We start from the raw sequence: 22,698 nt of genomic DNA, 5'->3' as shown, positions 1-22,698 counted from the left end.
TAGTCCTGGCTGTCCTGGAACTCACTCTGTAGGCCAGGCTGGCCTCGAACTCAGAAATCTGCCTCCCTCTGCCTCCAGAGTGCTGGGATTGAAGGCGTGCACCACCACTGCCCAGCTAACTTCTGGCTTCCTTTAAGGGACTACATTGCCTTTTGTACTTGTACCTGTCTGAGTGTTCTTGCTAGTGGTAATTAGCAGCTGATTTCTATCCAATGATGGTTGCTCAAATTTAGACCAAGTACTAGGAGCTGACACATAAGTTAGTTTGCTTTTACAAGGTTAGTCTGTGAGAGTTGAAATTTCTTGAATAAAACTCTCAGTACCATTTGAGTGTTTTCTCATATTTTTCTTATTCCTCGTGTTGGGGATTGAACTCAGGAGGGCGTCCTTCTAAAAGCCGAGTTCTTTCCAGGTTTGCAGTTCAGTGAAGAGTCTCTGCTGAATTTTGAGGGGAGCAGAAATGATTATCAATTGGAGCTGACGAATGAGCACAGACTATTGTTATTGAGGTTTTCTCGGGGTGTTTTTGGACGGAAGGAGATGAACCTGAGTAGCAGCAGCAAGCATTGAGGAAAATGGCTTAGACGTTTAGGAGGAACCACAGGGGCTGGGCAGAAGGGTGGAGAAGCCAAGCAGAGACATAAGAACACAATTCTTCTCTGGGCTTTGGACACCACCCAAGCGTAGGAAGTGCTCCTAGACTAGCTCTCCCTCTGTCCCTCTGATCCAGTCCCGCCCTTCACCAGACTGTAAAGGGTTACAGAAGTTGACCCTAGTAAGCAAAACGAATATTGAATAACTCACGGAGAATAGAAAAAGTCCTGTAGGAATGTCCTGGGCCCCTGAGGCCTGTAGTCTCCTCTTCAAGAAGCTGTCCCTAAAGCAATTCACATTTCCACCTCAAGCATTCTCCTTCGTTGGCTCCTGGTGTTAAAGATATGAGCTGTGTATGCTCAGCCTACATTGGTCATAGTTTCTTGTAGAGGATAAGGAGCAAGAGGTGGTAGGGTATCTTTAGTCACGTACAACCTGCAGAATTGAGGGTGTTTTCAAAAGACAAAGGAGAGGTGAGGATGTTGTAGAAACAAGTGACTCGGCTGGCCGTAGGTAGTGGCACACACCTGTAGGGGGAGGTGCTGATAGTAAAGTCTGGCTCCCTAATTGGTTCTTGATTTGGTCAATAAAGAAGACAGGAGCCAATTGCTGGGCAAATGGTAAAGGTGGTACTTCCGGGTCCCAGGAGGAAGAGAAGATGCAGGGAAAGAGAAAGGGGCATTTCGGCCAGGCTTTGGAACGAGAAGCGCGTGACTACCATGTAAGATCTTGGGGTAGCTAGAACTAGAGGCCTCCACCACCAGCGGAGGCTGGCTGATACAGGTTAGCCGATAAGGGTAGGAGATTCTGCTCCAGCCATTGTGCTATCTGACAAGTTCGAAGATAATAAAGTTGTCGCCGGGCGGTGGTGGTGCACGCCTTTAATCCCAGCACTCGGGAGGCAGAGGCAGGCAGATTTCTGAGTTCAAGGCCAAGCCTGGTCTACAGAGTGAGTTCCAGGACAGCCAGGGCTATACAGAGAAACCCTGTCTCGAAAAACAAAAAACAAAAACAAAACAAGATAATAAAGTTGTCTAAATGTTTTTCTTCCTCAGAGCAAAGGTGGGCAGTGATAGAGAAAAGCATGGTCTCAAAAACAAAAGAAAACAACAAACAATAAAAACAAGTGAGTCAATGAGCCTCTCACCCTGCTTTTCTCTTGGTGATATTTAGTCATGGAACGTCTTCTTAAAAAGTTCACTTTTATTTATTCAAAGATTTATTTATTTGTTTATTTATTTATTTAATGTATGCAAGTACACTCTCTTCAAACACACCAGAGGAGGGCATCGAATCCCGTAACAGATGGTTGTGAGCCACCATGTGGTTGGGAACTGAACTCAGAACCTCTGGAAGAGCAGTCGCTGCTCTTAACCACTGAGTCATCTCTTCAGCCCCCTATTATATTTAAAAAAAAAATTATTTTTATGTGTGTGAGATTTTTTTCTGCATGCTCACCATATATGTGCAGGTGCCTATAGGCACTAGAAGGTTTGGATTCTCTGGAATTACAGTTATAGGCAGGTGTGAGCTACCATATGGGTGCTGGAAACTGAACATAATCCTTTGCAAGAGGAGCAAGTTCTCTAACTGCTGAGACCTCTCTCCAGCCCCTATTATTATTATTTTAATATTTTATTGTTGAGGCAGGGTTTCACTATATAGCTCTAGGCTGCCCAGAACTCTCTACATAGATGAGGCTGGCTCCAAACTCACCAAAATCTGCCTATCTCGGTCTTCAGAGAGCTGGGATTAAAGGCCTCTACCACTAAACTGGGAGGCAGAGGCCATCCTTGTCTACAGAGTGAGTTCTAGGACTGCCAGGACTACACAGAGAAACCCTGTCTCAAACACACACACACACACACACACACACACACACACACACACACACACACACGGCTAGGCCTGGCCTTTTTAAGTTTATGTATGTATTTGAGTGTGGGTACTGTCCAAGTGAGTACATTTACATAGAGGCCAGTGGTCTCAAATTCCTCTGGAACTGGAAGAGGCAGTTGTGAGTGGCCTGATGTGTATACTGGGAGCTGAACATGGGTCATCTGTAAAAACCAGTGTGTGCTTCTAATCGCTAAGCCATTTCTCTAGCGCTCTCTCTCTCTCTCTCTGTGTACACACACACACACTCACATTATGTCATGATGTGCATGTGGAGATCACTCCCTCCTACCATGTGTGTTCTGGAGATCAAACTCGGGTTGTCAGAATTGGCACAAGCACCTTTATCCACTGAGCTGTCTCCTGGGCCCCCATGGGACTTCTTGCTGTGATTTCTCTGAGCCATGGTGGTTCTCCACTGTGCCTTACCACATCTCTCAGGGAGAGGTACAGCTCCTAAGTGGAGCTATCGAAGTTCAGCAGAGCTTCCTAGGCAAACACTAAAGAGTTTTGGTGGAACCCACTAATGATGTATTTGGATTTTCTCATTTTCCCTTCTGCACACGCCCTTCTCCCCCTCTGGCTCTCAGTAATTGTCAGTAAATTCCTAAAGGCTGGGGTGTGTGACGAAAGACTCCAAACTACACTAATTGTTTTCAAAATAGACCCAGACAGACTCAGGGTTTTCCTTGACACAGAGAAGTCTAAAAATAGAGGCTGGCCCCTTTCCTAGTTCTGCTCTGAAAACAAGCAGCTGATGGCACTGTAAGTCACCAGTTGCCCCAGGGGGACTGCCAACTCCACCGACATCAGGTGCCCAGGGACTCTCGGTAAATGTCAGATGCTACCATGTGCGGTAGGCAATACTGGTTAAGGCAGGCGGAGGAGCAGTGGGGCCTCACTCTCAAAGGGGAAGCTCAGAGCTTCCCTACGAGGGATGTCTGAAAGGGGAAATGTGCTCAGCCACAAAGCCGAAGGTGAAGGAGAAGCAGCAAGAGCCAACTCCCAGGAAGACAACACTGTGACAGACACTGAGGTGATGAGCCTTCAAGGGCCAACAAACAGGTCAGGCTCAGTGGCTCAGCAAAAGGCAAGCCAGACAAACCTCAGTTGGATCCCCGGGACCCACATTGTGGATGAAGAGAACCAACTCCGGCCAACACTGAACCCCACCTGTGTGTCAGGGCACTCATAGCTGCCCCCAGCCCTGCCAAATAAATAGATGTAATAAGTGAGCTTTAAAAGGGATCTTCAACTGTTACTTTTTAAAATAAAAATTAGAATATCTTAATTTAAAAGTAGGCAGAAACCGAACATGCTCTTTATTAAGGCTGAATGCTAACTTGATCCACTCATTAAAGAGACACAGTGGGTGGGTGGGCTGGGATGTCAAGGGACTAACAGGAACAAAGCCCCTAGCACTGCATAAGCTGGGCGTGGCAGCACATACTTGTAATCTTAGCCCTTGGGAGATGCAGGCAGGAGAGTCAGAAGTTCAAGGTCATGTTCTGCTATATAGAGGGTTTGAAGTCAGCCTGGCCTATATGAGACCTTTTCAAAATAAAACACTGGGGGCCTGGGCCTGTAGCTCAGGGCTTGAGTTTGGTGTGAGCAGGACCCTGGGTTTGACCTCTAGGCACGCACACCTCACCATGGCACTCGTCCCTTTTCTTGCCTTATTTGTTCTCTAGTCTATACTAACTTAAAGTTAACATACTTGATAAGTGCTTATTTCCTTGTCTAACCACCCCTCACCAGAATGTTTACTTTTTGCTGGTCTTGTTTACGTACTAAAACATGCCTCACACATAGCTTAAATACTTCTCAAGTAAATCAGACTGGCAAAGGCCAAAGAAGCAAAAACACCTGCTTTAGGGTTTTACTGATGTGAACAGACACCAGGGCCAAGGCAACTCTTCTAAGGACATTTGGGGCTGGCTTACAGGTTCAGAGGGTCAGTTCGTTATCATCCAGGCAGGCATGGTGCAGGAGGAGCTGAGAGTTCTACATCTTCATCTGAAGGCTGCTAGCAGAATACTGGCTTCCAGGCAGCTAGGGTGAGGGTCTTAAAGCCCACATCCACAGTGACACACCTACTCCAACAGGGCCACACTTTCTGATAGTGACACTCTCTGGGCGATCACACCTTGTATTTTATATTGAGTATAGGGTTTGTATGCCAGAGTCTAAATTTGAATTGCACACTGGAAAGCAATTTGGCAGGATTCATTAAAATTAAAGGGGTGGGCTGGAGAGATGGCTCAGTGGTTAAGAGCAATGACTGCTCTTCCAGAGGTCCTCAGTTCAATTCCCAGCAACCACATGGTGGCTCACAACCATCTGTAATGGGATCCATTGCCCTCTTCTGGTGTGTCTGAAGACAGCGACAGTGTACTCACATATGTATAAAATAAATCTTTTTTAAAAAAATTAAAGGGGCATCATACGACACAGCAAGTCGACTGCCACATCTTTATTCAGTTGGCATAGATGCTCCCAAGTACATCACTTTAAGGATGTGCACTGCAGCCCTTAGTACAAAAGGTTGGGATTGGTTAACATGTTCACCATTATGTTCACGGTCTGGTTAAATAACACTGGCATCGGTAAGATTAGGTCTGCGTTAGGAAGACAGAAAGATACACATACAGTCTGCACGACATGAGTGAAAAGAGCCAGGCACAAAAATGTGTGCATGGGAAGAGTTGGAGGGAGAAAGGGAATAGGGAGGGTGGGTGGGGCTATGCAATGTTTTAATTTCAAAAGATAAAAACAAACAAACAAAAACCCTCAAAACAAAACAAAACCACAAAAATTTGGTGCGTTAATCTGCTGTTTGGACAGAGAAAAAAAAAAGTGGGATTTCTGGGGGCTGGTGAGGTAGATGGCGCTACACAAGACAGGATTCTGTTCCTAGCACCCACATGGTAATTTACAAAAATCTCTTGTAATATAACAGTTGTAGAACTCACAATTGGTTGCTTTTTTTTTTTTTTTTTTTTTTTTAGTGTTCAAGGGCTGGAAGTTTGAAAAAATAAAAAAAACTTTTACAAAGCGTGAATTGTGGGAGACCTTTCATTTCCTCTGCAGTGAAGTCAATTAAAAGGACGGTTGGGTTCGGCCGCGCGCAGTAGACCCCTTGCTGCCCAGCGGTCACCCCCAGGGTTCTGCGCTGCGCCTGGAGCGCTCTCACTCCTTAGAGGGCGGCCGCGGGCGTCGCAGGACGCATGCGCTCGGGCGGCACCCGGGGAATTAAAAGAGAGAGGGAAAAGCTCTCCCGGCAAACGCGCGACTCGCGTCCCCACGGCCGGCCGCGGCGTGATGCGCACGGCCCGGCCCGTGACGCCGCGGCCGTCCCTGTCCCTGTCCCCGCGTCCCCGCCGCCATCGCGCGCCCGGCTCCGGGATCCCGGCGCCGGGCCTCGCTCCCCATGGGGCTGCGCCGCTGGCTACGGAGCGCCTGCTGCTGCTGCCCGTGCCGGTGCCTGGAGGAGCCCGCGCGGCCCGAGAAGGAGCCGCTGGTCAGGTGCGTATCGGGCCGCCTCGCGGGGTGGGGACCCGGGTGTCGTCTGAACCGGGGAGGGGGTGCTGTGAGGTCACACTGCGGTGCCACCCGGCTCCCCTCGGCCCCGCACAGCGCGTCTCGCACAAGACGTTTTAAGCTCCGGATCCTTGGTTCAGATTTTGTGTGGCTCCTCGGAGGCAGCGGATGCCCCGGGGAAACGCCACTGACTGCTGCAGGGGAAAGGGCCGGGAAGAGAAGTTTCCAGAGGGGGTCTCATCGGATGAGGAGGACGAGCGTGGGTTTCCTTGGCACCGAGAAAACAAAAACAAAAGTTTGGCTATCTCGTCCACTGTCACGACCGAAAGAAGTCGATTTCAGTGACTGAGGAAATCTTTCTCGTGATAAAACTATGTGTGCTGTACCAGAGACAGCCTATTGACTGTTCGGGGTAGCTTAAACTGTGAAATGTGGGAACATTTAATGCTCATTAGCTAATGTGCTAAGAGGCTTTGTGAAGGAACCCTGTGCACAGCTTTGCTTGACCTTTTTTTTTTTTTTTTTCAAAGCGATACTTTAATATACGTATAAGCACGAGGGGTAGAAGAAAAAGGCACTCAGAAATAAGACATACCCAAGTGTGGTTGCCGGCTCCTAGAGAGAGAGAAGAGATAGAACTGTGATTTTTATTTTTCCTTAAAATGTTTTTTTTTTTCCTCCCTATCGTGAGTTTGCTGAAATTAAGTTCCACCATGCCAGGTTAACCTTATCGAATGAGGTCCCACCAAGTCGTGCCCCAGGGAGCAGAATTGAAATTAGGTCACAGGATGTAGGGTGGAATTCTAGGCTTGGTGAACAAGCTCAGAAGCCAGGACCCCTTCCTTAAGGGACATGCAACGAATCCAATCCTGCTTGCACAACTCTGGCAGAAGCAGCAAAGCATGGCTTTACCTTGCCCTACTCTGTCAAGTCCAGACACTTCCCCTGACTTCGCAGAGTTACATAACCCATCCTGCCTGTCTGCTCTTATTTTCCAGCACATTAAGCAGGGTGTACTAGCCCCTGTAGGAACAATCTACTCTTAGTCCCTGCAAGCTCGAGGCCAGTAGTGACCTTTTGCCTTCTGCCCTTTCTTAAAGAGGCCTCGTGGCCCCTTTTTATCTTCCTTTTGGGAGTCAGGCCTTGGAATTATCATCTGGTTATTTGGTGAGGTGTTTCATGAAATATATCTAGATACCCAAGGCACTACACACAGACACACACAGACACACAGACAGACAGACAGACAGACACACACACACACACACACACACACACTGTCTTACTATGTAGACCTGGCTGACCTCTAACTCAGAGATCCGTTTGCCTCCTGGGTGATCTGATTAAAGTCGTTCACCACCCCTCCCGGCTACCATACTATGTTTGGTTGTTTTGCTAATAGCCCTCTCACTTAGATTTTGAGATTACTTTGGGCTTGGAGAAATTTAAATTACCTATCTTTAATTTAAACAGCAATAGCTAACCTTGTAGATTTTTATCTTGGGATCTTATGAAATACAGCCTTCAATTTACTTTTAGCCAGTTTTTGTTTTTGTTTTTTTCCTAGTGCTTTTTTTAAAAAATTCTTTTAGAATTGCTGGACTTCAGGTGCTTTTTATTTTGAAACTGAGACCTTCTCCTGTCTTGCTTTATGCTCAGTGGATGACAGTCTGTGAATTTTGTGACTTTTCTTTCTTTTTTTAAAAGAAGATGAAGTTAGCTAGGCATGGTGGGACAGGCTCATGATCATAGCTCTTAGGTTGGGAGGCAGGAGAGTCAGGTGTTCAAAGCTGCCTTGGCCAAAGAAATCTAAACACAACACCCTATCTAAAAAATGTTTAAAAATTACGAAGGTGGGGCTGTTAGAGATGGCTCAGTGATTAAGAGCACTGGTTGCTCTTCCAGAGGTCCTGAGTTCAATTCCCAGCAACCACATAGTGGCTCACAACCATCTGTAATGGAATCTGATACCCTCTTCTGGTGTGTCTGAAGATAGCGACAGTGTACTCATACATAAAATAAATAACCCCCCCCCAAAAAAAAAAAAACCAAAAAAGTTAGGAAGGTGCCAGGGCAGTCGTGGTGGCATACACTTTTAATCCCAGCACTTAGAGGCAGAGGCAGGCAAATCTCTATTAGTTGGAGGCCAGCCTGGTCTACAGAAAGAGTTCCAGGATTGCCAAGGCTACACAGAGAAACCCTGTCTCAAAAAACAATAACAAAAAACCCCAAACAACAACAACAACAACAAAAATAGGAAGGCATCATCAGTTGGAGCAGCATAGCGAAGTATTGATGAGCCCGGCTACCTGGGAGGAGTCAGGTGAGGGGGTGGCTGGCCGTGAGTTATTAAGGTCATTTGTGTCTTCCACAGCTTCCACATTTGTGTCTTTGTGAAGGGTGATGATGCCTATGCATCCTGCATAGGCTCTCGGGGAGAAAGGAAGGGAGGTCACACATGCCAAGTGCTTAATAGAGTGTCTGACAACACGGGAAATACTCCATAAATTGTAATTAGTACTAATTTTCATGTTATGCTTCTGAGCATGTGAGTGTGAGTGGGCTTGTGTCATGTGGTTTAGTGTTATCCTGGCGCCATCTTGATAATAACTATTTCGGAAGGCCAGCTTACTAATGGGCTTGAGATAGTGGTATCCGTGTGTCTGTGGGTACTCCCTTGTTCTTTTCTACCCAAGTTATCCGAAGATCTGGTTTGAATTCATTGTTTTAGTATTTTATTATTGCATATTTATGTGTGTGATATTGATATGTTTTCATGTTTGTATGTATGGTCACATGTGAATGGGTACGTGTGTGTGTGCAGGCATATGTGCATATAGAAGCCTGGGGTTGCTATCAGGTGTCTTCTTGACTGCTTTCTTCCCTATATGTTAAAGCAAGGCCTCTCACTTGAATTCTGAGCTCGCTAGCTGGCCCCTTTGCTCAGGAGATGGCCCTGTTTCTGCCTCCTTAGCTGGAATTACAGGTGGATGACCACGCCCACGTGGCATTTATGTGGGTGCTGAGGATTCAAACTCTAGTATATGCACAAAACCATGTGGCTGTCGGCATCTTGAGCCTTCCTTGGCTTATGTGTGGAGGTCAGAAGAGAGGACCACTTGTGAGAGCCGGTTCTCTTCTATTACCATGTGAGTCCCAGAGACTGAACTCACAGGTCTTCAGGTTTGGCAGCAAGCATCGTTACCCTCTGAGCCATCTTTTCAGCTGGCTATTTGGTACTGTTTAATTCCAGTGTATTTTTAACTCCTCTCAAAAAACAAAACAAAACAAAAACAAAACGAGCACCCCTGCTAACCATCACTTTTCTTATTCTTCTCACCACTAGTTATGGTTACCAAGCAACCAGTAATCTACGTCTTTGGCATTATTGATTTGCCTATTTTGGGTATTTTTTTGTAAGTGATCATAATTGGCCTTTTGTGTGTGGCTTTCTATACTTAGCACGATGGCTTCAGGCTTTATTGTGTTGGGGCTTGTATCAATACTCTCGCTTCCTTTTTATGGCTGGATATTATTTCTTTGCATCAGTCTGTGTTTATCTGTCCCCCTGTTGGTGGGCATCTGGATTGTTTCTGCTTTTGCCTGTCATGAAGAGTGTGTGAACATTCGTGTGCAGGTTTCTGTGTAGACAAGGTTTCAGCTCCCTTGGGTAAAGCTCTCAGAGTGGAATTACTGGATCATGGGACCTGCTGTTCTGTTTCTAAAGAGCCTGGGTGAAACATTTACTGATGAGGTCCTGTGACCAGATGGTTCACATTGCTACTGAGAACATTAGTTCCTCATGTCATCTTTTTTCTTTCCCTTACGAATTTTTTTTCTTTTTCTTTTTTTCTTTCTTTCTTTTTTTTTCGAGACAGGGTTTCTCTGTGTAGCCCTTGCTGCTCTGGAACTCACTCTGTAGACCAAGCTGGCCTCGAACTCAGAAATCCACCTGCCTCTGCCTCCCAAGTGCTAGGATTAAAGGCGTGCGCCACCACTGCCCGGCCTGCCATTTTCTTAAGTCCTCTATATCTCATGCAGATGTCTGAAGGGAAGTTGCCTGGACCCCCATTTCCTTCTTGACTACTGTTGTTGTTGTTATTACTAAATAGAAACAGCTGGTAAAAACACAGTTTCTGGTACCTATCTCAAAGAGACTGATAAATAAGTCTGGGACAGGCCTGGGATTCTGAACTATAACTGCTTGGTGGTTTGGCTGTGGATGGTCTGTGGACCTAGTGGTGAAGCACACCTAAAAGCTATGCTCAGGGCTGGGGAAATGGTCAGCAGGTAAAAATTGTGCTCTGCTAGCAAGAGGACAGAGATTTGGATCTCCAGAACCCACGTAAAAACGCTGGGCGGGTGTGTCAGCCCGACTGTAATCCCAGTGCTTAGAAGACTAGAAGGGGACAGAGGATTCCCGGAGCAGACTGGCTAGCAAGACTACCTGAAATTCAGAGCTCCAGGTAGCAAAAGACTGGCCTCCATATAAAAGGTGGAGAACAACCAGGAAGACTCTTGGCATCAACCTTGGGCCTCCACACGTGCACATATGCACATATGCAAAAGAAATAAAACCGATGCTTAGATGCAGTGGAGGGGCGGTGAGCACGTGGGGCACACCCATAGAGATAGCATCTATTTACTGGGCTCCTGGACTCTTCCTGATCCTGAAATCGGACTTCTAGCCCGATGGATAGAGTGTTTCTGAAGGTTGCAAGCGGAGAGAATTGGCTGGTCCCCTCTCAGCCTGTTGCCAAGCTGGACTCCCTTGTCTGCGCTTCCTCATTTCCCCTTCCCTGGAGTCTAATTTTGCCTTTGCTGCCTCTGCCTGTAACCAACTAGTGAGCTGGCTTCCTACCTGCTGCCTTTGCTGATGTCATGCTTGTCAGCAGAGACACCTTTTTATTTTCTGTATCCCCTCCTCACTCTGTGTGTGTGTGTGTGTGTGTGTGTGTGTGTGTGTGTGTAGATGTAGAATGTGTGCAGAGTGTGTGAGCAGAAGACAGAGGAGGATATCTGATATCCTGCCTTCAAACCACAAATTATCCTTTTGAGACAGGGTCCTACTGTAGACCTAGGCTGGCAGCCAGCAAGACCCAGTGACCCTGCCGTCTACCCCATCACAGTACTGGGACTGCAGGAGTGTGAATGTGGCCATACTTGGCCTTTTACGTGGATGCTTGAGATTTGAACTCAGTCTTCATGCTTGTCCAGCAAGAGCTTGTGAGCTATCTTTCCAGTTTCCCAGTTTCTTTCCTTCTGAGAAACTTTGCTTGGGTTTAAGGCCCATTTCAGTGACTGCCTTTTTGAGCATATGCTGGGAAGTCTCCCTAAGAAGTTAAGGTGTCTCTCTACTTTTACCCTTGGGCCTCTCTCTGCCTTCACCCAGCTGTCACAGTTATAAGGTGTATATTTTAAGTCTGGTGAGACTAGAGGTCTCAGGCCAGCATCTGGTGACTGAATCCTTGCTTTCATATGTCCTGTGGTACCTGGCACAGTGAGCCACAATGGAGTAAGAGTCGAATAAAATCATTTTTGACTATTAGTTATATTTGTTCATTTATGAATTGATTGCTATCTGTTAAATTTTTAATATTATCTTTATCTATTTGTTTGTTTTTTGAGACAGGGTTTCTCTGTGTAGCTTTGGCTATTAGTTATATTTGTTCATTTATGAATTGCTTGCTATCTGTTAAATTTTTAATATTATCTTTATTTATTTGTTTGTTTTTTGAGACAGGGTTTCTCTGTGTAGCCTTGGCTGTGCTGGAACTCACTCTGCCCTCAAACTCACAGAGATCCACCTGCCTCCCAAATGCTGGGATTAAAGGGGGGCACCACCACTTGCCTGGCTTTAAAATTATTTAAAAAAATTATGATGAGTAGTAAAACAGACATCAACAATTCTGACATGTACCTTAAAGAATGATAACACCCCTGTACCTGTCACCCTTGTGTTTGCCTGACCTAGATCTAAATGAGATCAGTTTTTAGAATTCTTAAACCTTATGTGCAAAGTACATATTGCATTCAGGCTCTTGCATAAGTGATGTTTATTTGCATATATTTTTATTTAATTGTCACGTGACCAAGAGAGATAGACGTTATCTAGTCATAAGTAAGGATTCCTGTTCACTGAGAAATTAAAGAATGCATTGAATAACTAATAAGAGAATGTATGTGAGAACCAGTTGTGGGGCTGGAGAGATGGCTCAGCAGTTAAGAGAATGGCTGTTCTAGGAGGACACAGGTTTCATTCCTGCCACCCCCACGGTGGTTCACTGATCTGATGCTATCATCTAGACTCCAAGGGAACCAGGCATGTACATGGTGCACAGCCATACACGCAGGCAAAACACCTAGGCATGTAAAGCAAAATAAATAGATCTTAAAGGAAAACAAAACAAAACATTGTGATGACGCATAGCTGTAGGTATGATGCTTCAGAGATGCGGAGGCAGAAGGATGGGATGGACGTTCAAGGTCTTTGAGATGTGGTGACACATGCTTTTAATCCCAGCATTCCATACCAGAGGTGGGTGGATCTCTGTGGATCTGAGGCCCACCTGATCTACATAGAGAGTTCCAGGTCAGCCAGGATGACACAGTGGCTCGAACACACACACACACACACCCCAGATTCAAGGCTGACCTCGGTTACATAGTGAGTTCAAGGTCAGGCTCGGATATACCAGACCCTACCTGAGTAAGAAAGAAGATGTGACTCCTTGTCTGTCTGGTTCAAAACCTGTCTGTAGGGGGCCAGGAGTGGTGGCTCAGCTGTTAAAGGGCGTGCCTTGCAGGCATGAGGTTTGATGAGAACAGCACCCGTGGAAACAAAAGTCAGGCATGATAGTGTGTGCCTGCAATCCCAGAACTGGAGCGTCCTGTTAGCTGTGGAGGTGTGGGAATATGTCCTCCCTCCTTCCCTTTGTTCCTTCCTTTCTTCCCCCTCCTTCTTTCTCTCCCTTCCTCCTTCCCCCTCTCCTTTTCTTTTTTTCTCTTTCTTTTCTCCTCCAGGGCTGAGGTTGGAACTCAATGCCTTGTACATACGAGCCAAGTGCTCTCCTACGGCCCCAGCCCCTGAAGTAGACATTGCTAACACAAGACAGTTTAAGAACAAAGCCTGGAGGAAGGACTCGGCCAGATCTTAGCACAGTTTATAGTCTGAAAGAAAGCACAGGTTTCTTGGGATCATATCCTCACTGTTCACTGCCCGTGGGATGGAAGTCTTATAAGTACTAATCACAGTAACATGACCATATCAACCATCCATGTAAGGTTTAAGTTCTGAGTGCCATTGTTCCCACACTGACCACATTCCCAAAACAGGGTAAGAAGTGATTGGATTAGCATCCACAAACCATTGCATTGAGGAAAGAGCCACAATGCAGATGGCTTGCTCTGAGATGGCTAAATCATTGGCCACCCATCATCTCTCAAGTACTGAATGCCTTCATGTTGGTTGGGTCAACATTTTAAGTTATTAATTATAAGAAACATGTGAGGTATGGATCAAGGCTGTCACAATACCAAAGTGGTGGCTTACGGCCACAGAAATGTGTTCCTTCATGGTTCTTTGTGTCTATAAGTTTGAAATCCAGGCGTTGTTGGGGCCACAGTTGCTTGGGAGGCTAGGACAGTGGTTCTCAATCTTTGGGATGTAACCCCAGCCCCAAGAGATTCCTAGAGCAAGTTATTTCTTGCCGATTCCAGCTTTGGGGTTCCCTGGTGTCTCCTGGCTAGTAGCAGGACAGTTTAACCTCTTCCTCTGTCTTCCATGTTTCTTTGCTCTCAGCCTTAAACTTCTTTCTTTTATGAAGACCAGATGATTGAGTTTAGTGACATCCCTAAGATCCAGGACGATCTCATCTCAAGATCCTTTAATTAATAACATCTTTAAAACCTGTGTTGCTAAGTAATGGTTCACTGGCAGGTACATGGGATTAGCACTCGGATCCACCTTTTGTGGGGACACTTGAACTCACTACAGAATATTTTGGAAAAATGAGTGAGCCAAGGTATTTGCTTTGTGTTGGGGCTCTGATCACACCTAGAGCTTTGTGTATGCCAGGTAAGCACTCTTACCAGTGAGCTACATACAGCCTTGGCCATCCAAAGCATTGTGTTTTGATTTCACATTTGTAACATGATTTTTCTCTATCCTTTATAAAGCATGCCCTTGCTATGTAAAACTCCACCTGAGTATGAGTTGTAGCCCAGGGCTTTAGCTGCAGACACTGTTAGGCGAGAGAGAGAGAGAGAGAGAGAGAGAGAGAGAGAGAGAGAGAGAGAGAGAGCGCCAGCCAAGTCCTCTGATATTGTACAGCCTCTTGACACATTACCAGAGGCCTTGGAAGAGGCCAAGATAGAATGTTCAGTTAATGCCACATAACGCCATCCCTTGTGTGCATTGCTTGGGACCCTCTCAGGGAAATGGCGTTCTTATTCCATCTTTATTACCTGTTAGTAACTGAGAAGCACCACCATCACTGTGTGGGTATTCAGAGACAGGAGAAGCAGAAAGAACCACCAGGCTCGCTCTGGTTCTTCTGTAGTCCAGGCAGGCCGTTACCTTGTGGTCCTCCAGCCTCAAGCGTCCTGAGTAGCTTTGACCTCAGGCCTGGCTTAAATTGCTAACTGTGGATGATTCTCTCCTAAGCCACTTGAGTGGACACGGGAGCTTCCAGATATCGCGCTCCCTGCTTGTTTCAGGCACCCACCTGCAGCTTCAGGATGCTCACACTGGTGGGCAAGGGACAGAGGAGCCCTTCGGTTTTTCTGAGGTGCCTGGATACCAGTTATGGAAAATAAATGAGACCCCACTTTGCTCTAGATAATTATCTTGTGTCCACAGAGAGGGTGTTTTAGGAAGGAATGGAATGTTTCCGAATGTCCCCCCGGCCGTGTAGACCCGACATAGTTTGAGCCGGCCTACTTCAGGATGAGAGTCGAGGAGGAAGCATCGCGCCGGCAGTTCATCTTCCCTGAGCTTGCCCTGATCCTTCTTGCTTCTGGTGTAGTAGGCACCGTGAACCAGGCTTTGTATGTGTTAGTTGGCTATTGCCCTCACCCATGAGGAGGCATTAGTCAGATTCTGTGAAGGACTGTAACAATGGAGCCACCTCCCTATCCCACACACATGGATTTTCACATTTCAGTACCAGTCACCCTTGGGAGCATCGTAAGCAGCAGGCCAACAGTGAAAAGTGAAAAAGAAATATAAAATATATCACAATAAAATGTTTTTCATTTTACAGGGTAGACTCACATGAGTTGATTGAGTTATGGATATTTAAAAAAGGGCACTCAGCCGGGCAGTGGTGGCACACGCCTTTAATCCTAGCACTTGGGAGGCAGAGGCAGGTGGATTTCTGAGTTCGAGGCCAGCCTGGTCTACAGAGTGAGTTCTAGGACAGCCAGGGCTACACAGAGAAACCCTGTCTCAAAAAACCAAAGGGGGGGGGGGAAAGAGGCACTCATCGCCAGCATGTGAGAGAAGCAGGGGCTGCCTGTCCAGTCTCAATTGGGATTGTTGCTCTGTGCCTGCCTACATATGACCTTAGAACTACCGGTTTTAGTATCGACTTTAGGGTTGGTACATTTTAGTGAGCGGCAAGTCCTGCAGATGTGGGTTCTGTGGATAATGAGGGTCAATGTACTAATAGCTCTGCTTGACACTTGAGAAGCTGAGGCACAGAGAGCTTCAGTAACTCGTGGAAGGCGTGCATAGGCCTGTTACATTTTGTTGTCATTGTGAGAGTGGAGCCCTTCTTGGATGCCGTGTATGTGGGGCTCGTCCCCAGCTGCCTGTATACTGCGTGCTACACACTGTGTTTTGAGTGTGAGACTTTCCTTGAGTTGTGGTAGCCAGGGGTCCAGAATCCCCGAGCTGCTTTCCCTGTACTGAGGTCAGAGATGACCTCTCAGTGTGGAGGAAGGACGGGGCTGACGGAGGCTCATGGCATTTGAAGGGGTCATCCCATACTTAGAAGTGTATCACTTCTTACATGTGGGAGTTTTTCTTTTTACAGTCTGGACTCACATGATCTCTGAGTTGACCAAATCACATTCACCCTTAGAAGGGCTTACAGAAAGCTGGCAGATGTGTCAATGTTGCTGAGAGCTCTCAGCCTGTAGTCGAGACCCAACTCTCTTTGCAGCAAGCACACTGTTGGTTTTGTAGATCCAGGTCTCAGCAGATTGCAAAGGGTTAACTCATCTCACCCCTGATCTCTGCAGTGTATGCAGGCTGTGGCCTGCCACAGCCCTAGCCAGAAAGTGAGTCACAGGAGTCAGCGGAGACACGCAGGATCTCACGAATCCGGATCTAGGGCTGGCACATATACCTTCTCGAGACCTAGAGCAGAGCTGGAAAATAGGGGCTGCTCCTGGAACAGGGACTCAGAGATCAGCTATTCACTGCTTACAAGATAGTTTTCTTTGTTATTGAGATACTCTTAAAATATAGCTCTGGCTGGCTTGGGACTTTCTGTGTAGCCTGGGCTTATCCAAAACTCACAGGGATCCTCCAGCCTCCTAAGTGCTGGAATTAGAGGCATATTACCACCACCATGTTAGTGTGTGGGTGTTTTGTCTGCACGCATGTCTGTGTATCCTGTGCTTGCTTGATGCCCAGGAGGGCCGGTGGGGGGTGGTGGGAACATCACATCTTCTGGAGCTGGAGTTGTAGGTGGTTCTAAGCCACCACATGGGTGAGAGGACTTGAACCTGGTCCTTTGGACAGCAGTCAGTGGTTTTAACTACTGAGCCGTCTCTCCAGCTCTCAACAAGGATGATTTTAAAAGGTTTTCTTCCCTGGTAACTCACAGCAGCATCCCTGTTCTCCTTTTGTGACTTGTATCAGTTGGTCATGTGACCCTGGAAGGTCCCTAGAAGGTGACATTTCTTTCAGTTAGTCATGTGACCCTGGAAGGTCCCTAGAAGGTGACATTTCTTGCAGTTAGCCATGTGACACTGGACAGTCCCTAAAAGGTGACTTTTTTCCTCTTGTACATCATATGGTCTGCTCTAGGTTTCCTAGAACTTTCTAAAAGTCTTGAAGTGACTATATCACTTCACCCTTGTGTAAAGAAACTCTGCTTAAAATAGTTTATGCTGTTAGATATGTGAGAATTTTTAGCTGGGCTAATATTTGAACTGTCATAGTTATATACTATACATTCTATTCCTTTTATAGTTACATATTGTACATCCTATTCTTTCTTTCCTTTGAGAAAATAATTTTGATGAGACATTGTACCTAAAGACTATACCTTTTTCAATGTTTGGAAGGTATCTTGAGTTTCTCTTTTCTTTCTTTCTTTCTTTCTTTCTTTCTTTCTTTCTTTCTTTCTTTCTTTCTTTCTTTCTTTCTTTCTTTCTTTCTTTGAGACAGAATCTCTCTAAGTAGCCCTGGCTGTCCTGGAACTCACCACATAGATCACATTGGTCTCGATCTCACAGAAGTCCATCTACCTCTGCCCACTGAGTGCTGGGTTTAAATGCATGTGCCACTCTGCCCTGCTCATTTTAGTTTTCTAAAAACCATAACGTGTGTGTTTAAATGACATTACAGACCAAAGACATTCAGAACTGTAGCCACCGCTCAAGATAAGAGATAGGTGTCACATATCCTCTCCCCATCATATCTAGACTTTCGTCAGAGTCATTTCCTTGTATTTCTTTTCAGCTTTATCACCTCTCTATGCACCTTATAGACTCAGCCTGGCTTTGCCTTTAAACCTCACACCCATGGAGTCAAACCTTATGTGTCCCCACACACCTCACTTTGCTCATCTATTGCGGTGAGCTTGCTTCATGGTTCTTCCTGCTGCACAGTCTGTATTCTAGTACACTCACTCTTTCTACTAATGGATTTGAGAGTAGTTCCCAGTTTAATGCTATTAAGCATGTTTCTAAGGTCAGCACAGACCACAGAATTATCCATCTCCTCTCCTGTGGGCCTCTCCTGGTCCTGTAGCTATGTTAAGCAAGAGCCTCTGTGAATCTTACTCTCTCTGCCTAGAATATTCTTTCTCTGGCTTCCTGCATGGATAGCTCTCACTTTATTCAGATCTCCACCCAGTCATTTTATCAGAGTTCTTCCCCTGACTGCTCTGTCTAACCCTACTCCACCCCTCTCTCTGAGCCTCTCTGTGTATTTCTTCATAGTCCTGGCTGTCATCTGACAGAAACACATGTGCCTATCATCTGGTCCTCCCACAAGACTCTCAGCCTGATTTTCGTTAGTTTAACCAGCTGAACAATGTGAACAGTTTTCTTGGAGCCCAGTGACAGCCTCAACTCTGTTTGGAGCCCTGAGGATTTGGGAAACAAATGTTCAGTAATTGAGCAAATATTTATTAAGTACCTATTGTGTGTCAGGTACTGTGTTAAATAAACACTGGTCATAAACCACTGAGCAAGCACCTGTGGCTGGGACCTGGAGTTCGTATGTCTTCTAATGATGGTCAGCAAAGGACACAACAGGCAGTGACTATAATAAGTAAATTGGGAATTATAGGTATGCAGAAAGAGGAAGGGTAGAGCCGAAGGGGGAGGTGTGATCACAAGAAATTGTTCAGAGCCGGCTTCAAGAGCAGCTGATGTGTAGAAGGGTAGAGTGGGGAGAGGCAGCAAGTGTCTGAAGGAATCGGGGCGGGCAGATAGATCAGCCAAGGCAGGGGGATGACATGGCCTCACTGACATTTTGGGAGAATCAATTCTGTTAGCTTTTGGATTAAGAGCAGAAAAACCAGCTTGGAAAGAGGGCTCAGCTGTTAACAGCCCTTGCTGGAACTGGGTTTGATTCTCAGCACCCACCCAGTGGCTCACAACTGTCTGTAATTCCACTTTCAGGGGATCTGATGCCCTCTTCTGGGTTTTCTTGGCAGCAGACACATGTGTGGTGCACTTTAATACATACAGGTAAAACACTCATACACATAAGCTTATAAAAGAAAAACTAATCGACTGGAAAAAACCAAACTCCACAGGGATTCTTATGGCAGACCTAAGCAGCCACGGCTCGGGGTGTAGGGCGGCGGGTATTCTTTTGAACACAGAAGCGGTGGGATTTTCTGATACACTGGAAATAGGGGTTGAGGGATTCAGGGTAGCTTTGTGGCCTTGATCTGAGCAACGTGAGAAGATGGAGTGGGAGTGGGGAGGCCACTGGCAGCAAGGTCCGTGTTTGTATCCTGTAGAGGTAGTGCTGTCTGTTAAACATCTCACTGGAGAGAGGGAGGCTAACACTGGGAGAGATGCTAAATCAGGTGCTGATTTAGGGATTGTCCTAATGTGGATCGACTTTAAAGGCGGGAGGCTGGATGAGGAAGGCAGGAGTCCAGGCAAGCAGAGGGGAGGGGGCGGATGGAGCCTCAGCCTCCTGAGCCCTTCCAGTGTCTCCTCAGCTGGAGGGAATGGACACAGTGCTACCCTGCTGGCTCTGCAGCTTCTCAGCCTTGGGTCCTCATCCTTCATTTCCAGGGATATCACATCTAGTCTTGTGTGAAGGTGAGCCAGGGCCCAGAAAATCCCCACAGCATTTAAATGAACAAGTTTTAAACTTGAGGCAACATGTTTGTTTATTCGTTTTAGAGACAGGCTTTCGGTTTTTTTTTTTTNTTNTTNTTNTTNTTTTTNTTTGGTTTTTCGAGACAGGGTTTCTCTGTGTAGCCTTGGCTGTCCTGGAACTCACTTTGTAGACCAGGCTGGCCTCGAACTCAGAAATCCGCCTGCCTCTGCCTCCCGAGTGCTGGGATTAAAGGCGCGCGCCACCACGCCCGGCTGAGACAGGCTTTCAATACATAGGTGTGGACATTTTGGAACTCACTCTGTAGACTAGGCTGACCTTGAACTCAAAAAGATCTGCCCACCTCTGCCTCCTGGTGCTAGGATTAAAGGTATATGCCACTATGCCTGGCTTGGGTAGCAGATGTTTAAACGCTGGGTCAAGTAGGGTTTTATAAAAGAAGATGAAAGGCTAGACTGCCTTAGAAGTGAAGGAAGGACGGAAGAATGAAGAGGGAAGGGACTGGAGGAAGAGAGCACAAAAGGGAGTGGGAGGGAGGACAGGAGAGACAGCGAGGGAAGAGCTCTTTGAGTCCCTGGCTCCATCACAGAGAAGGGCCACTGTAAGGGACTGGCCAGGCCCTAGTTGGACAAGGAGGCCTTGGACAGAGCAGGGAGATCACACAGCTTCTCGAGGCCTGCCTTTCTAGACTCCGGCTTTGTTCCCTTCCCTGGTCATAGCTTCAGTCTTAGATCAGCCATTGTTGACCCAAGGCCCAGGATCAGAGCAGTGAGGTCATTGGAACTTCTGGCCAGCAGCCATCCCGTACCTGTGGTATCTTGTAGCTCTTTTCAAAATCTTTTTACACAGGGTCCTTGGCATAGTGAGGAATCCCCAGGCTTTCCCTGTAAATGGCTTTCATGCTGACAGGCACTTGGCAACCATGTGCCCAGGCAGACTTTTACCTACACTGTTGAAAGAAGACTCCAGGGCAGTTTGGGTCTCATGCCCTGAGGTGAGGTGAGGATGAAATGCAAGACCTCTCCCCTTTGGGAGTGAGAGTGGCTTCTGCACGGGGTGTAACATCTGAGCAGCTTCTCAAATGTCCGAGGTTCATTAAATATTTATTATCAGCAGATGGTGGCCAGGGGCGAAGCGGCCGCTCTCACTTTCTTCAGAACCTTTCAGACTTGGTTTATAGGAGGGAGGAAGAGAGAGGGGGAAGCTGCTGGCTGTCTGGAAGTCCCCTTCCTTCATGTGTCCTCCCAAGACTCTTAGGGTTCCCCCCCGCCCAACACACACACAGTTCAGTTCACACGCCTGCCCTGCGCACTTCATGGGCTGGGCCTCACAAAGGTTCCAGAGCTGCGTTTCCTCAGGTGATTTGCTTTATTCGTTTTAGTCTGGCCTCTCCTGGCTGCTTTCAGAGTGAGGTAAATTGACAGAGTTGCTGGAGTCATCCCGGTAAATTGACAGAGTTGCTGGAGTCATCCCGGAGCCTGTGGTGATCAACACTGAGGACTCAGGAGCTGGCCAGACAAGACCTGTCTAAAGAGCTCGCAGCCATGGCTCTCTCTGAAGTGTGTCTGTGTGTGTGTGTGCGCACACATGCACTTGTGTGGGTGCATTTGGAGACCAAAGAACGGCCTTGGTGTCATTCTTCAGGAGCTGTCCATCTTCCTTTTGGGACAGGGTTCCCTCGCCAACTCAGAACTCACCAGTAGGCTGGGCTGGGATTACAGCCTTACCTTACCATACATACCCGTGCTGCAAAGGCAGCCAGTTTCCACACTGAGCTATTCTTCCAGCCCCTTGACTGCCCTTTTGGAAATCATTACTAGAATAATCAGTTACTTCGTGGCAGGAGTCCACCTTCCCTCTGATTCTAAAGAAGACTTAGTAGTCCTGTAGAACATGGCCACTTGGGTCCTGGTGGGGAGATGTCGGGGTGGGGTGGGGTGAGGTGGATGTGGCTGTCCAGAGACGGGTGGGCTCAGATGGGGGCATCTGATGAAGGAGGGCGTAACCCTGGAGAGGTTCACTCAGGGCAGCCCCCGGTGGGTCTTTTCCTCCTTTCTATTGTCTCCTGAGTTTCAGTGACTAGGCAGAGCTTGAGCCTCTCCATGGGCTAACTTCAAAACCGTAGCCTTAATGAGAACTCTGTAGACCCTCCTGCCTCTGCCTCTGGAGTGCTAGCATCAAAGGCATGTGCCACCACTGCCTGGCTTATATGTTACGTTTTTAACCTTCCTAATTATGCATCTCTCTAGCTTACAGATTAAGTAAGCTGGCATCTATCATTTGATGAAGTGACTGCATGTGTGTGTGTGTGTGTGTGTGTGTGTGTGTGTGTGAAGGGGTGGGGCAGGAGAGAGCAATTCAGTCCCTAAGAGATGATTGCCTTGCCTTAAGGCTAGGGGCATCCAGTTACTGCCATTGAGTAATTGATCCCACTTAGGGGATGAGCTCACCGTGAGGCAGTCTGTCTGTGAGTGAGGCTTCTGTGTGCCTGGAACCCATGTGACTATAAGTCGAGAGAATATTAGAAATGTCTAGGCTGGCGTCCAGGGATCCAGAGCAGGATATTGTAAAAGCTGACAGCTGGATGTTGCTCCAGTCTGGAAAGCACCTTACTTATCTTATCCTCATGCTTTTGGTCTTGAGGGATGAGATAGGTTAGGTAAATTCAGTGCTAATCAACTTTGTATTGCCAGTTTTTCAACAGACACCCCTTAAATGATTAACATGCCCCTGTGCAGACTAGAACAAGAATCCGATCTGAAGTTTTAAGACAAAGGAGACAAAGGATAACAGAAGATGGGCACACCGAGCTTTATCCCGCTCTTGGCTGCCCATGGGGCATCCAAGAGAAGGGTCAGCGCTAATGAGCAAAACCGGTCTCTCAACTCCTGTTGTGACATGGTTGCTCAGTGACTCCCAGACAAGACCCTCACCTGGGAAGATTGTCAGCCTTTCCTCAGAGACGTTTAGTTCTTAGCTATCAAGTGGGATAGTGACCTTCACCCTTCCTGCCCAGGCGGCTGTATAACAGGAGGGGTGGAATGGAAGAACACTTGATGCAAGTGTGGAGTCTAAGGTGCCATGGCTTCCAGGCTGTAAGAGCTAGTAGGCAAAAGGGACCCGGCTCA

At 46.9% G+C, this 22,698-nt stretch overlaps 1 protein-coding gene across 1 annotated transcript in view; it reads left to right on the top strand.

Moving 5' to 3' along the window:
* The first annotated feature begins 5,732 nt into the window (after positions 1 to 5,732).
* The window catches only part of Mreg (melanoregulin), a 53,484-nt gene continuing 36,518 nt past the window's right edge, over positions 5,733 to 22,698 (top strand). The window contains exon 1 of the mRNA XM_021168932.2: positions 5,733 to 6,015. Coding sequence (XP_021024591.1) covers positions 5,921 to 6,015 — 95 coding nt within the window. The 5' untranslated portion in view covers positions 5,733 to 5,920. The remainder of the gene's footprint in view (positions 6,016 to 22,698) is intronic.

The sequence above is a fragment of the Mus caroli genome, chromosome 1, assembly GCF_900094665.2.
Source record: "Mus caroli chromosome 1, CAROLI_EIJ_v1.1, whole genome shotgun sequence".
Classification (NCBI taxonomy): domain Eukaryota; kingdom Metazoa; phylum Chordata; class Mammalia; order Rodentia; family Muridae; genus Mus; species Mus caroli.
The sequence above is the reverse complement of the archived record's forward strand: the minus strand, read 5'-3'. Positions and strand labels throughout refer to the sequence as shown.